The 16,121-nt window shown below is 41.2% G+C and overlaps 1 protein-coding gene across 8 annotated transcripts in view; it reads left to right on the top strand.

Annotated features, from left to right (window-relative positions):
- The window catches only part of Nnt (nicotinamide nucleotide transhydrogenase), a 93,992-nt gene that overhangs the window by 73,810 nt on the left and 4,061 nt on the right, over positions 1–16,121 (top strand). For all 8 annotated transcript variants that reach the window (XM_087622398.1, XM_087622401.1, XM_087622422.1 and 5 more), the window contains 2 exon segments: positions 496–577; positions 15,823–15,941. In XM_087622398.1, coding sequence (XP_087478524.1) covers positions 496–577; positions 15,823–15,941 — 201 coding nt within the window.

The raw sequence follows: 16,121 nt of genomic DNA, 5'->3' as shown, positions 1-16,121 counted from the left end.
GTGATCATGCTATACTGGAGATCAGCTGTAGGTCAAACCAGGAGGACTCAGCACAGCTGTTCCCACCCTGGAGTGAGCTAAGATTTAAGGAGAGGCAGTGGACAAATGGAGAGCCTCAGGGGAAGATGTGGCTAGTGACAAAGGAGAAAAACCATTCAGGGTACCAGAGGAAGAATAGAACAAAGCCAGGAGCGATCCACACAGGACTACAGTGGCATCCAAGACATATCCACATCTGAAAAGCCCATGGGCGTGGGCATGGACCAGTGTGGGCACATGGAGCGTAGCCGGGACATTCTGCAGCCTGAGACTTATTGAGAGTTTAAGGAGGCGTCATTAGGCTTTGAGTTTCAAAGTATTCAGACTATAAATCATGTAGTCTGATTAACTGCCTATGCTGTCATAGAAACATGGTTGGATCCAGAGGGAAGTTATAATCAGTAAGATGTCCCAGATAAAACCACATTCTTTTGTGTCCTTTATGTTCCCTCACAGGATATGGGCTCTGTGCAGCTAAAGCTCAGTACCCCATTGCCGATTTGGTGAAGATGCTTACCGAACAAGGCAAGAAAGTCAGGTCAGTGCACTGTGTGTAAACGTGTGGTTGCGATGAGAAGGGAGCAGTGGGGTCTTTAAAAAGTGACAGGTAAGACAAGTGACCCGAGGGGAAGAGACCAAGCTGTCATGAAGCCTCCAAACTCTCAGCGCTGCTCTTGCTGCTGCTTGCCTTTTGAATGCTGAATGTTCTTGGGAGGGGGTTAAGTTGAGGGGTGGAGGACCGTGCACACCTAGATCATTCCCCATGGGTCCCAAGGAGCACAAACACAGGGCTCTCAGAGGAAGAGCTCAATGGCCTTTGCGGTGCTGAGCTTTCTCTCTGAGTCCCCGCTAAGGGACATTGTTTCTTGGCATCTAGGAAAGACAATGAGCTTGCGAGGTCTTCTCTCCTAGGAACGTTGCTGTCCATTTTCCGGGTTCATTAGCAGTAGTGTTGACTTGGTAGCATAAATAAGAGGCTCAAGATACTTCATTGAATGGAGTTGGTTCATTTGGATGTTAATGTATGTGCACCAGATTGTTAATGTCTGTTACTAATAGTTCCTTTTGAATATCAACCGTATGCTTTTGTCTTGGGGGCAGACAAGAAAGTGGACCTAAACCCAACCAGACCTAGAACTTGTCAGAGTGTCTGTGCCAAACTGGATGTAGAATCAATCTTGGTTTTGAATGTCCTATCCATTTATGATTCTAAGAGGCATAGGTGATGAGATCAGAAATTACTTACCCAGTCTAGGGTCAGCTGAATTTTACTTCTTACCCCCTTTATCATTGCTCCATCCCTGCCCAAAATCTATGGTGTGTGCTTTTCAGTACACAAAGTGTCAAGATGCCATTTTATGGAAGAAGGTAGCGACATTGTTTCGATGTGGAGGATTTTCTTATTGGGTGGTGATATTAAATAAATTGGAGATAAGAAAAGTCATTGACTTTAGTTTTTCATCCAAGTATTAGAAAATGACTCTTTTTTTAATTTATTCTTCTTTCCTATCAGTTATCTGGTTGCTCTTCCTTTCTTGGCCATAGTCTTCCATTTCAAAGCACTTGCAAGCCTACAAGTGAAAAGGATGTGTTAAAGAGCCTTGTATGGTTTTCCTAAAAAGGAAATGACTTTCTTTATTCAATCCACATGTGGAAAAGTCCAAGATATTAGTAACGCCTCCCATCACCCTGTGAGTGTTTAGGGGCCGAGTGGCAATTGTAATAAAACAGAGCATGGAAGATGGCCTTTATGTTTTGGTTATCCTCAGTAAAAGAGGCCTGGATGTGGCATACCTCTCTTGTTACTCACTGTTCAGCAGAGGTTAACAGGACAGCTTAGAAAATCAGTTCCGCATTAGAAGAGTGGGTGCGGAATGGAGACTCATTATCTAAGGGCCAAGGAGGTAGCCCAGTAGGCAGAGTGCTTGCTGCACAAGTGTGGGTCTGAGGTGGATTTTCCGCACCGATGTAAAAAGGCAGGCATGGTGGTATGTTCTTGTAAGCCTACTGCTGAGGAAATAGAGACTAATGGATCCTGAGATCTCACTGGCTAGTGAGCACAGCCTAATTGGCAAGCCCCATTACAGGAAGGTGGGAAGTTTCTTGACTTTAGGCCTATGTGCAAACAGAAACCCACAGAGATACACCCGCCCACCCACAGACACACACAGAAAGTCACACATACATAGAGACCTATGCACATAGACACATGCACACAGACACACATGCATGCACACACAGACACACACAGAGAAACAGAGACACAGATAGACACACACACATATAGACAGACACAGAGACACACACACAAACACAAGTGGAAAAAGCATCATGTATGTATTTCTGCATAGGAGGAGTAATTAAGGTTCATAAGACATTTAATTATACATCCGTAAGGGGATTATCCAGCTATAAGTTATAGATTGTTGAAGTGTTTTTATGAACATCATAGAAACTTTTTATATTTGTAAAAGCACCCCATGGTTTTGCATAATTGTTGAAAATCCTTGTTAAAAATAACCATCAAATTTGTTTATAACTCATAATGTAGAGTCAGAATAAAATTATTACTTAGTCTGATCTCACTAGTTGTGAGTTATAGATATTGGCTTATGTTTATCTGCCTTTCACTTTCAAGATGGACTTACATGTGATATATATAATCTATATCATGCTTTTCACTATTATGCAGTTGGATTTTCAGCCAGCATAGGCTCTGTGACCTGGCGTTTTGGATTTTTCAGTTGAATGAAATGGAAAGGAACTGTTCTTTTAAACACGATGACAGCTGTCTGTCTGACTTTACCACTTTAGTTTCTGTGTGGATTTTCTTTACTAAGGAAGTCAGGTAAACTCTGATTTTGCTTTATGTGTGCGTCATCATCTTTTTATAGGGGAAATGAAGATTTTTATTGACCAAATACAGACAGACAGACAGACAGACAGACAGACACACACACACACACACGTTATAGTTTTTTTTTTTTTTATATAGAGTCACATGTCTGAACAAGAGGTAGCTGCGCGGTTACCTCGTATTTTAATGAAATAAGTCTGTATTTACAGTTCGTGGCAATTTCCCCTTTCATCACTCTGTGGCGCTCCCACGGTGTTCATTGAGTGCAGCTGCTGGGCCCCTGGTTAGGAGGTCTTCGTGCCTCAGGACCCAGCATGCCTCGCATCCAGATGTAGTGACATATTCACACACTTCCCCCGTGGAAACGTGCCAATGTGGACATACGATTGTCATCAATTAGTCACGCCCGAGTGGTGCCAAGAGAAATCGCATCTGTCATACAGTCTGTCTGGCTTTCATGGCCCATGATTGACTTAGAGACACTACTGTTTTCCTTCGCTTTGGCCACAGTCATAACATGCTCTCAAAGGCTTGAGGTTATAGCGAAGCACGCAGCATTTCATGACAAGAACTCATTTTGGGTCACCAATGTCATGAAAATTTAGTGCTTAAGATATTGTTTGATTGTTAGTTGTTTAGTCAGTCAGCTCACAAAACTTATGCTGGTTTTTGAACGTTTTAAAGATAAAAACCTTAGCATATAATAGCACAGATATTTCTTTCCTCTTTCCTTCCCAAACTTTGGGTTGGCTATTGGTCGGTCTTTTCAATATAAGTCAGGAATACCATCTCTAAGCAGTAAATGTTAGAAAGTTGTATTATTTTCCTTATTTGTAATTAATAACTACTTGATTTTCTTTCTCTAAAGGGTTATCACTTGCATTATTGCAGAAGTCCTTTTGATTTTGTGGAAACACTTTCTGACTTCTTTGATTTACTAATTGATATTATGTGTTACTTTTAAATTTGATTTAATTTAATTTTATTTGTATAGGTATTTGCCTGCATGTGTATATTTAACCACTAGATACATGTCTGGTGCCTGTGAAGGTCAGAAGAGTGCGGCAGTTATTCTTGGAGTGGAATTATAGATGGTTGAAAATCGAACCTGGTCCTCTGGAGGAGCAGTGACTGCTCTTAAGTGCTAAGCCCTCTTCTCAGTGTTTCTTTTCTTTTCTCATTTTCTTTTTTACATTTAGGTTACTATTCAGCTGTATCTATTAACAGCTTGTCAATAGCTTTTTATTTGCTGGTTACTGATAATACAAAGCTATAAAAGTCTAGTTCCCCAGTCTCATGGTTACAAAGGAAAAAAAAAACTATATATAAAAGAGTGAATTCCATTTAATGTGTCACTGTAAGGTGAGTAGAGCCAGGAGAGGAACATTTTCAATTATCTGTACAAATAACATAAACTGTTTGTAGGCTTAAAAAAAGTTGTGTGTGTATGTGTGTGTGGGTGTGGGTGTGTGTATAAACTACTTCATTTAATACATCAACTTGTCTATGATATTTGTAGCTTAATAATGTTTTACAGTCTTCTTATGTTGTGTGGCTATGGTTTAAGTGTATTTTTTTCCCCTAAGTAATCAGTTCCTCAGCATACTTTAAGATGAACTATTTTGGGGCTGGGGATTTAGCTCAGTGGTAGAGCGCTTGCCTACCAAGCGCAAGGCCCTGGGTTTGGTCCCCAGCTCCGGAAAAAAAAAAAGAAAAAAAAAGATCCAAACACAAGATGAACTATTTTGAATCTCTAGATTCAAATAGGGAGAGTTCAGGTTTCTATGAGTCATGTTTAGGGCATGGAAACAGCTACCACATGCAGATTTGTGACGTTATAAAGGGAATGCAAAGTGGGCCAGGTCTAGTAGAGAATTAGAATAGTGATCAACATTATCTGGCAGTCTAATGATAGTTTTATAGCACTCTTTTCTTAAGGATATGACTATTCATATTGATGACCAATCACTGAACAAATAATTGTGTAATACTCTGTTCCAGGCACTATTCTAGGTCCTGGGGATAGATCAGTGAGTAAAATATCCAAACTCTTAGTGCTTACCTTAGTGACTGTTCTACTGAAGAAACACTGTGAGCAAGCCAACTCTTATAAAAGTAAGTGTTTAATTTGGGGAGCTGCTTGTAGCTTCAGAGCCCATGATCAAAATTGCAGGAAGCAGACAGACGTGGTAGTGGAGCAGTAGCTGGGCACCTTGCATCCTGATCCAAGCACCTGCCTATCCTGATCTGATAGGCAGCAGGCTCAGAGAAAGAGAGGAAGGGAGGGAGAGGGGAAGGAAGAAGGAAGGAGGAGGGAGGGGAAGGTAAGGAGAGGGGGAAGACAGAGAGAGAGAGAGAGAGAGAGAGAGAGAGAGAGAGAGACAGAGACAGAGACAGAGACAGAGAGACAGAGAGAGACAGAGAAAGACAGAGAAAGACAGAGAGAAGAGAGACAGAGAGAGACATTGACAGAGGCAGAGAGAGACAGAGACACAGAGAGAGAAGAGGCAGAGAGAGAGACAGAGGCAGAGAGAGAGACAGAGGGAGAGAGAGACAGAGACAGAGAGAGACATTGACAGAGGCAGAGAGAGACATTGACAGAGAGAGACACACACACACACACACAGAGAGAGAGAGAGAGAGAGAGAGAGAGAGAGAGAGAGAGAGAGAGAGAGAGAGAGAGAGAGATTGAGCTTGGTATGGGCTTTTGAAAACATCAAAGCCCACCCCCAGTGATACACCTTCCCCAAGAAGACCACACCTACTCCAGCAAGGCTGCACCTCCTAATTCTTCCCAAATAGTTCCACTACTGGCAGCCTGAGCTTTCAAACATATGAGCCTATGGGAACTATTCTCATTCAAACGGTACAGGGTACAGGGCTTACATTCACTTGAGAGGTGAGGCACTAGGATTTTAGGATTTAATTCTGAATTGGGGGACATTTCTTCTTTCCCTTTTCCCATAAATTTATTTATTTATTCACTTTACATCCAGATTGAAGCCTCACCTCCTCCCAGTACCTCTCCCATCCCCTCTCCCCTTCTCCTCTGAGAAGGGGGATGCCTGTGGCAAATTCAGATGCTAACTGAAAAGAGGAAGAGGAGTAACACCATGAGTTAGCTAGTGGTTCTGCTACCTTGCCCTTGGCTGACTTGCCGGCTCGAAAAGCATGGTGGGAGGAGGGTGAGATCGAGGTTGCTTATGCAGTTGTGCAAATCAGTAAACCTTTGGTGGCAGAGAGGAGAAGCGAAGCAAGAACATGCACTCACTCATGAAGATTTGAACCCTTTGTATAGGATTGTCAGCAGTCCCCCAGATGAAGAGTGTCATTGAGGGGATAGAGATGGCTCAGTGTTTAAGAGCCCCGCCTGCTCGCTCTTCCAGAGGACCTGGGTTCAATTCCCAGCACCCAGATGGCAGTTTGTGATTGTCTGTAACTCCAAAGTCCAACATCCTCACAGAGACATGAATGCAGGCAAAACACCAATGCATGTTAAAAAAAAAGTCAGTGATGGGTTTTGATAGTCTCAGCTTTCTCTCGAGATCATTTGGGGCTTGACTATTGTATTAGTCAGGGTTCTCTAGAGTCACAGAGCGTATGGGTAGTCTCTATATAGTAAGGGAATTTGTTATGATGTCTTACAGTCTGTAGTCCAACTCCCCAACAGTGGTCAGCTGTGAGTGGCAAGTCCAAGGCTCTCATAGCTGTTCAGTCCCACAGGGTAAGCAGGCGAAGAAGAGCGAATCTTCCTTCTTCCAATGACCCTATGTAGGCCTCCAGCAGAAGGTGCATTTCAGATTAAAGGTGTGTGCCATTATGCCGGTATCTGGGAATTTGTCCCAGATGACCTTGAACTCAGAGATCTTGCCTTAGTCTCCTGGGATTCATAGCCACTATGCCTCAAGATCTCCATGCCAAGATCCAGGTCAGAAACTTGTATCTCCCAGCCTTAAGATCTGGATCACAGGTGAGCCTTCCAATCCTGGATTGTAGTTTATTCCAGATTATAATCAAGTTGACAACCAGGAATAGCCATTACAACTATCTTCTACCCTCTCCAGATTGGTGAGCAAAGATTGTCTGTGCAAACAACTAGAATTTTAGGCACTTTGTAATGTCTTTTTTAGGACTCATTCTTTAGAATCTTCATGCCACCCCACTCCACCCCCAAGCATGCTGTCAGTTTGAGGAATACTTTTGTCAGATGAAGTAAATGTTTCTGACCATCAGGGTGATTTTTTAACTTCTGGTTCAATATTAGTTCTAATAAACTCAGTTTATTATAACTCTTCAATGAGGTCCATGTGGACAGAACAGTACAAATAAATATCTTCCTATTTCATCTTCAAATTCTTCTGTATCTTGTTTATAATTTTCATTTTATGGTGCTCGTTAGCTGTTGCATCCCAAGAGCATTCAACAGGATTATTATTCAGGCAAATAGATGAAATTTTAACTAAATGTCTATGATATGCCAGAATATAATATTGTAGAACATAAGTCAGAAATGTAAGTTTAGTTTTCATTCCAATGTGGCCACTCATGGTCTTGTTAATTATTTTTTATTAATTATTTTGGAAAAGAAAGAGTGTAGTCATGAGATTTCCATTCTACGCTAGATATCTGGGTTCAGTTCAGTTATAGAAAGGTTAGGCTATATCACACGTATTGTTGGAATGGGAAATACAGAGGTTTTGTAGAGGGATGTGTTGACATTCAGCTTGGTTTCTTGCACCTGATCCACCTGGAGGACTTGTTATATCTTTGTGTACCTGATGTTGTGTGCTACATGGACCAGAGGGAAAACATGGCTGTAGACTGTCAAGCATTTCTTCAATTTTACTGGAAGAACAGGGTCCATTATTCTATGTTAGAAAAAGTATTGGACCCTTTCATAAGCTCTTTGACTTGCATACCATTTTTTTTCCTAAGTAAGGAAAGAATACGAATGGCCACCAGATAGCAGTCAGAGTAGTAGTTCAACTCTTAATTGACTTCACACGAAGAAAGGGAGGAGTAAAGCATAATCCGAATGCAGGAAAGCCACAGGAAGTTGAATGAAGTGCTTCTTTTCATTTAGAATCGTACGAGTGACTTTGTCTAACTTCTCATAGTGCTCAGCATTTTAGACAGTGCGGTATCCGTGTTTCACTTATGAAACTTCGCCAGAGAGGGTGACTGCATGATGTTTCTTGGTGATTGATTTTTATGGACAGCAGCTGTCTTGCCATGAAGATTTATATCTCCTCATTAACACGATTCTCTTCTGATGAAAAAGACTAGCCCCACCCAGCTTGTCTTGGAAGTGATCAAAGATGATTTGGGTAGCATTCACTATGCTGACCTCATATTTTAGAAGGTTTTTTATTTCAAAACAATTTGCTAAAATTACTACTAAAAAACTCCCTTTGTGTTTTTAAGGAACTTATGACTGTCAGTAAAAAATTTTATCAATAAGTAATTGATAGACCAAAAGACCTTCTCTTTTCAGTCTGCTATATTTTCTACAGGAGAAATGTGTAACTAAATGTAAAACTACTGACTCTAGTAACAAACTCTTGTATTGTTTATAGGGACCGGACCCTCTTCAGAATGGATTATTGTCACATGCAAATCTAGAATACAGAGGTCCCTGAAGGACCCTTTATTGCATTTATAGTAAGATTTCCAACACATTCTGGGACAGAACACCATGTATACATAACTGATCTAACTCCAAATAACCGTTTCCTCTCCTAGGATGGCTTTAAGGTCATAGGAAGATCTTTAAAGTCTAGTATACTATTAAGGGGTGATATTCCTCTAATTTGGATTTAGAGTCTCTGGTATATAGACATCACTTTTATTTCCTCAGATGACGGGATGAGATGAGAGCTGGACCCCAAGCTGTGCAAATATGCAGAGCGTTTCTTTCTTTGTTCAAACTATCCTTAGATGTAGGCCTGGAAGTTTCTAGCTGCTATATAGTCTAGTCTTCCAAGCTGACTGATTTAATCTGGCTTCTCTGGGCTCCTGACTGAATTGCTCTGCTTGGCCTCATACTAACATTGGAAATGCATTCTAATCTTTCAGCTCCTTCTCATTCTGTCCTCACCTGTGCCTAGCTCATTCTCTCTGTAACCTGTATCTGTAAAACTGTTTTGGTAAAACTGCCACACACATACACCACTCCTCTCTCTTCTCGTGCTGCCCTTAAGTAGCTTCTCTTTCTTGTCCTTGTGGAAATACATAGAATACACTTGTCCAGGTATATTCTATCTCTGACTCATTCTTCTATTTGATAGATAGATAGATAGATAGATAGATAGATAGATAGATATCAAATCTTTGATTCATCACTTTGCCCCTCAATTAGATATCACTTTCAAACATGGCTTCTTCTGTCTACAAACCAACCTTACCTTCACTGTTAGGGATTAAAGGTGGGTACTAAGGATGTGTTTGTATCCCAGCCAGATCCTACTGTAATCTAGAGACTGTCTTCATTCCAGCTGGATCACATAGACCTAAAAGGTCTTTGGATATGATTCCTTGCCACAGAAGCCATGTTGCTGGGTTAAAATTTCTCTACACTGTTAGAAGAATGATTTTAAATCTAGCCCTGACCTGGTGAGAGTCCTAATAGGTAGCAATGTCTGTTTATAGTGTGCTTTTCATAAGACATTGTTCTCTTGATGGATGATCTAATGCCCAAATGGCCAGTCTGTGATGTTGTTCATTATAGGTTGGTCCCCTTGTGCCTCTTGACTCATACATACCTAGTAAATTTCAATCATGGTGACCAGTCTCTAGGAGAGGCCTGCAGTGGAGAGGGTGTGTTGGTCACGTTAGATAGAAGAGGAAGCCTAACAAATTGTGTGATTCATGGAAACAGTTTATTATAAATCCCAGATAGAAGAGGAGTGAGGATTAAGCCAAATTGGGAATATTAGAAGAGAAACCATCATGTTCAGCCTAGCAGCTGAGGTGACAAAGAGATAGATACCTAGACACCCAGATCTTCGCTAAGGTTCAAAGCAGTACCTGAGCAATTTCTCTGGGAGGAGCTCTAGTTCATGAGTTCAGAGAGTGTGGGTAGGAATCTATGGCTACAGCAGTGAGATTGCATAGCCCAGTTGTGTAGGGATGGATCTGTATCAGTCTCAGGGAGCAGGAGACAGAAAAATGTCAAGGACTAATCTGTACTTCTTGAATGTGCTAGTGCTGTCTTCTAAATGGATGCCGAGGCAACATAAAATTACAAGTGTTTGCAACAGTTTCCATCTATCTATCTATCTATCTATCTATCTATCTATCTATCTATCTATCTATCTATCTATCATCTATCTATCTATCTATCTATCTATCTATCTATCTATCTATCTATCTATCCATCCATTCTTCTGTCATATACATCCTGACCGTAATTCCCTTCCCCCAACTTCTTTCAGTTCCTTTCCACTCCCTAAGATCTACTCCTCCATTTCCCTTCAGAAAAGAGGATATCAACCAATCCTGACATGCAAGTTAGAGTAAAACTACACATATGCCCTCATATAAAGGCTGGACGAGGCCACCTAGTAGAAGTCATGACAACAGTTTTAATGATTTAGAAATATTTATGGTTTTAAAACAGAAGTAGATTTCTAGCAAATGAATCATCTTTTTACTTTTCTCTTTGTCTTTTTCCTAATTTACCAGTCTCCAAAATACTTAAGAAAACTGTGAGGGAGTGGATTTGGGAAGGCAGAATTCAAAGATACGGTCAATATGCGTTGCTTTTCTTATACAGTTTGCTTTTAAAATGAAAAATCACAGTAAAGGAAGGGATGTTAACCCTTCAATGGTACTAAATATGGAAGTGATTTTGTGCACAGACTAAAAAAGACTTAAAGTCAAATAGTTGAAGGTTATAGAGTACCGTCCAGGGAGCATTTCGATGTTTGAAGCTTGAGCCTCTACAAGCTGGGAAAATGCTAGAAGCTTCAAGCTAGGGCCCACTGCACTGAGTCTCTTTGTCTACAGCATTCAATTCAACAAACCATTCTCCATGATTCACAGCTGACCTAGACAGACATTTCCATAATGTCAACAGGAAAATAGGATTTATTTGGATGGTTGTGGTCAGACCCACGTGGGGGAATATTTTATTATCTTTAATAGCCCCACATGCCCAAAAGCAACTGCTACAGTGAACTCTGGTTGGGACGTACTGTTTTCAAAGTCTGTCATCCTGGGCATCGATGCCGTCATGACTCCTTTAAAACATATGGCACTGAAAACCTGATGTGAGGTTGGAATATGCTGCAAGAGTGGAGCTTATGTCATCGCAGATTGTCAAATCATCTTTAAGGAAGTGATAGTTTTGAACTGCTCTCTTCCCAGACTTTATCCAGTTACTTGATATTCATGATCAGCTCCATGCACATTCTCACCCGTTTTTATTTTTTCTTGGCTAACTAAAGAGGCCCAGAAGATTGGGCTGTTTGATTAGAGCTCATTGCTCCACTTTCCCCCCGCAAAGGGCTTGAGCCTATTTTTAATTGGTAACGGAGGGCCAAGCTTCTTTGTTACATAAGCTTCCATCAAAGACGATGCTTTTCGCAGTTGAAAGCCAAAAATGACAGAAAGTGCTGGAAGATACTTACAGAGATTACACTAACTTCAGTGCTGATGTTTGCGTGTCTGTCAAATAGAGCAATGACACTGTTTTGCCTACTGGTATCTGTTGAATGGTTAACTGTAGCCTTTTGAAATTTGACCCTATCAGCATAAACATGCGTGTGAATAATAGCTATCACCAGGCTTGCACTGAGTCTGATGTGCAATGTTCATAATTATTGGATTTAATCTATATTGACAGTATCATTTCTCTAGGTTTTTTTTTTTTCTTTTGATTCAGGTACAAAGAACTTCCTGCTTTGAGGGGACTATATCAGTATACACTATGTTAGCATTTCAAGGTAAAAATTAGGAAACCTAGAATGTTGCTTAAAAAAAAAAACAAACCAACAACCCAACATTGTAAGGTAAAAATGTGTGTTGTTTTGAAATATGTGAACATTAAGAAATACACACTTAATTGATGAGTGTGATGAACATCCCTATTACCAAGGTATATTTGAGCAGAATACTGTAATACTCTTGTTACTGTCTTAGCCAGTATTCCATTCTGTTACAAGATGCCATGACCACAGCAACTCTTATAAAAGAAAGCTTTGAGTTGGGGCTTACTTACATTTTCAGAGGTTTGGTCTGTCTAACTAGACATGGTGAGAATCATGGCAGCACACAGGCTGCTGAAAGAGTAATTGAAAATTCTATATCTGAATCCGCAGGCAGCAGGAGATAAGAGAGACACTGGGCCTGGCCTGGGCTTTTGAAACCTGAGTCCACACTGAGTGACACCCTTCCTCCAACAAGGCCACACCTCCTAATCCCTCCCAAGTAATGTCACTCCCTAATGACCAAGCATTCAAATATGAGATTCTGTGGAGAGGCCGCTCTTGTCCAAACCATCACAGTTACTAAGGCTCCATTTGTTTGGTGCTGATATAAAGCACTTTGCAGGTAAAATAATTTGTTAATTCTCCTGTTTAGATCCCCACAACCCTTCATAGAGGTTTTTCTCCCAGCCCCATCATCCACATGAGGTAACTGAGGGGTGTTTAAGTCAATTGTCCAAATGCTTGTGCAATGAGAACTAACTGCTACCTGAACCCTAAATTCTTCCTTCAGAAAGAGACATAGGATTTTTTCAACCAGTGTGTTTTCGTGGGATTTGCCGTCTAAACCCTTCTGCTTTTAAGTGAGGGCTGAGGTAGAGCACAGGGATTGTGACCACTGACCAGCAAGGCCTGGCTCCTATGCTCAAGGAGCTGCTGCTGGGAGGAACGCCATGATGCCCATGTGCAATGTGGTGTAGGAGGAGGAGATGAAGAAAGTCCAGGGTGCGTGATTCCGTGTTAGCAGTTATTTTCCTATTGCAGAGCCCTGCTGTGGTCAGGGATCGCTGACTCAGCTTTTAAAGTATGCGCATAATAGAGGATCGTTTTACTGCTCCAAAGGGAAGAACCAAAAGGCTGGTAGTCTTTCTGCGTTAGAGTTCTGGATATTCCTCATGTGATGATGGATCATTGATGAGCTTTGGCCAGTCAGTTCGTGGAAATTGCTGGTTATGGCCAACCTTTGTCTAATACAATTAATGTTAATATGTATTTTGGAGATTAGCCAGCCACAAGGGCCAGAATTGTTTTAAACTCATGTTGACTCATCAGCATGCATATATATTTGTACAAATTTGAGTGTGCTCTGTTATTTCTCTCAAAACATTGGCATTCTCTTTTAATAATCTCACATGTAGTTTGCTCCAAACACAGAGCCCCAAAGCTCAGGGTAATAAATTATTATGCAAACAGATATATAAAATGATCCCTCCTTTGGGATAGTCATTGTAGCATGATGGTTAGGTTGGTGATTATTTACCCGTCACAACTAGCCAAACAGAAACATTGTCTTTCTACAGTCTGTAGCTAATCTGGATGTTAGAGCAAGAGCTAATATATTCCAAGAGTCTCGATTTATTTTTAACTTGGTCCAAGACATCACTATTAAAGCATAAAGATGGTAGACAGAGAAATTTAAAGATAACAAAGGCAGTATTAAAAACAAAAAGCAAATTAAAATTAAATAAAAAATTGGAACCAAAAAGGCACACGACACAGCATTGGATTCTAAAAGAAAAACATGGCGTGTGCATTGGGCTGTCAGCTAAAATGTTACTCTGGCGGACTAATTTATACATTCTCTCTCCGTGTTCTGATCCCAATAGCCTTAGATGCTATCTTGTAATTATCCTAGGGTTTTTTGTGTTGGTTCAAGGTAAACATTTAGGTTCTGTGGGAGTCGTGTGCATATTCCTGCAGTATGCACAGAGGCCAGAAGAGGGCACTCTTGGAGCTAGCGTTAGAGGTGGCTGTGAACAACCTTGGCAGTTAGGAGCTGTGCCTCCAATCCTTGGGAAGAGCAGCAAGTGCTCTTAACTGCAGAGCCATCTCTCTAGACTCCTTCCCCTCTTTTGGATTGAGTGGGACTATATCGAGGCTTGGATAATCATTTCGATAGGATTTTAATTTGGTCAGATATACATGTGACAAGGGTTGCATAAGGGGGTGTTATTAAATATCCTTCACTATAAATAGGGGTTCCTGCAAGATTTAAAAAAATGTATATATTTGGCTGGGAAAATAGTAAGTCCATATAGGCACAAGTCTCTCCCCCAACGTTTTAATTTGTTGAGAATTTCCTACAATATATAGATGGTAATCTTTCCCCTTCTTCAACATCCTCTCTCACTTGTCTATCCATCTAAGTTCATGTTACTTCTTTTTTTCTTCAAAAACAAACAAACAAACAAACAAACAAACAAACAAACATCAACAACAAAAATTACCAAAGAACCTTGCAGGGCTCGGTCTGTGTTGTGATGCCTGCCCTGGAGTGTGGTTGAGAGACTCGATGCCACTTCATTAAGGAAAACTGACTTTCCTTCTCCAAAGAGCTATCAATTGCAAATAGTTCCTCGGCCAGGGTTGGGATTCCGTACCTACTTCCCCTCCTCTGTGCTGAGATGATTTTTTTTCTGGCTTGAACATGTACAGTTCTCTTGTACTGTGTGCTGCCATAGTCTCTGAGTTTGTATGTGTTTGTCTGTTGTCCACAACCTGTCCTGTTGCGTCTGAAGAATGCCGTTTCCTCCAAGCCATCTGCTACCTCCGACCCTTACACTCTTTCATTCCCTCTTCCGCATATATGCCTGGGGCCTGACGGGAGGGTTGTGATATAGACGTCCCATTTGTCTCTCCTCTGTGCTGTTGAGCTGTGGGTCTCTGTAAAATGTAAAATGTGGGTCTCTTTTTCTACTGCAAAAGGGAGCTTCCGTGATGAGGAAGGGTAACTCACTGTCATTTTAACGTTGCGATTAGAAATACCCGTGTAAAAGGAATCTTGTTGCTACGCAGGCAGCCTCCGCAGCAAAGTTTGTGCTGGAATTCCTGACTCTGAGCTGGTGAGAAGGTCTGGCCAAACTGTGGAATGGAGGGCTGCTTTCCCTTCTCAGGGCCTTGTCCCTGTCTTTCTACCCTCCCTCAAATGGCATTTCTTCTCCGAATTCATTCATTCACTTTCTGTGAACCCTTCCTATGTGGCAGGCACGGTGCCTGGTACTGAGAGCTAAACATGGTGGCCAAGGAATAGGATATTCAAAGGACAGTGCGTGTGTCTGGTCAGAAGAAGCGGATCAATGCTTCAGCTTCTTGCTTTGACTATAGAACTCTGGGTGCTTTGTACTCTGTCTTTAAATGCTCCAGTGTGTTCCAATCCAGTGTGTTTCTTTTGTGATGTTTAGCATCAATCCCTGAAAAATTGTGAATCTTTAACACCCTGTGTATCGTATTTTTTTCTCCACCTTTTACAACAGGGACTACAATTGAACATTAAGGCAACATTTGTTGGAATGATGTTAACTTTTAAATTGGAAACAATTCCAGTCCAACTTACTGTTTTAAGAGATTAGGACTTATCAGAAAGCATCATGAGCAAATATAATGCCTTTTAAATGCGAGGAGGGAGTATTATTTAATTAATACTATTGAAAGTTCATGGCACCTAAGACATATATGGAAGAGTAAAGTTCCAAAGTTACGGTGTTATTTTTACGAGGGCAGTTATAGTTTCTAAGTCCTAAGGCATTAGACTTTCCAGCCTCAGCACTTGTAGAATGGCCATATATCTCTTCGAATTCCCCTTCTGCTTGCAGAAATCAGATAGAGCTAGGAGAAAGCAGAGGTGCCAAGAACAAGGAGTGCAGATTCGGAGGGGACACTGGGACCTCTGTACACTTGGCCTATCAAGTAAGGCCAGCTGTTCATTTGTCTCCTGTCCAGGTTTGGAATCCACCCAGTTGCGGGCCGAATGCCTGGTCAGCTTAATGTGCTCCTGGCCGAGGCAGGAGTGCCCTATGATATTGTGCTAGAAATGGATGAGATCAACAGTGATTTCCCAGGTAAGCAACGGGGTGATGGTGCGCTTTAACTACCCTTTAAATGTTGTGCACGAGGTGGTACTCTATTTGGAATACGATGGGATTAGCAAAGACTTCCAAGTTTGATAAAGAGTGATGTGAAGACAGTAACTACAAGTTCACCATGAAATAAGTGGAGGGCATCATTTAGGGCCGCAGCAG

This window comes from Rattus norvegicus, chromosome 2, assembly GCF_021556685.1.
Source record: "Rattus norvegicus strain SHRSP/BbbUtx chromosome 2, alternate assembly SHRSP_T2T, whole genome shotgun sequence".
Lineage (NCBI taxonomy): Eukaryota > Metazoa > Chordata > Mammalia > Rodentia > Muridae > Rattus > Rattus norvegicus.
The sequence above is the reverse complement of the archived record's forward strand: the minus strand, read 5'-3'. Positions and strand labels throughout refer to the sequence as shown.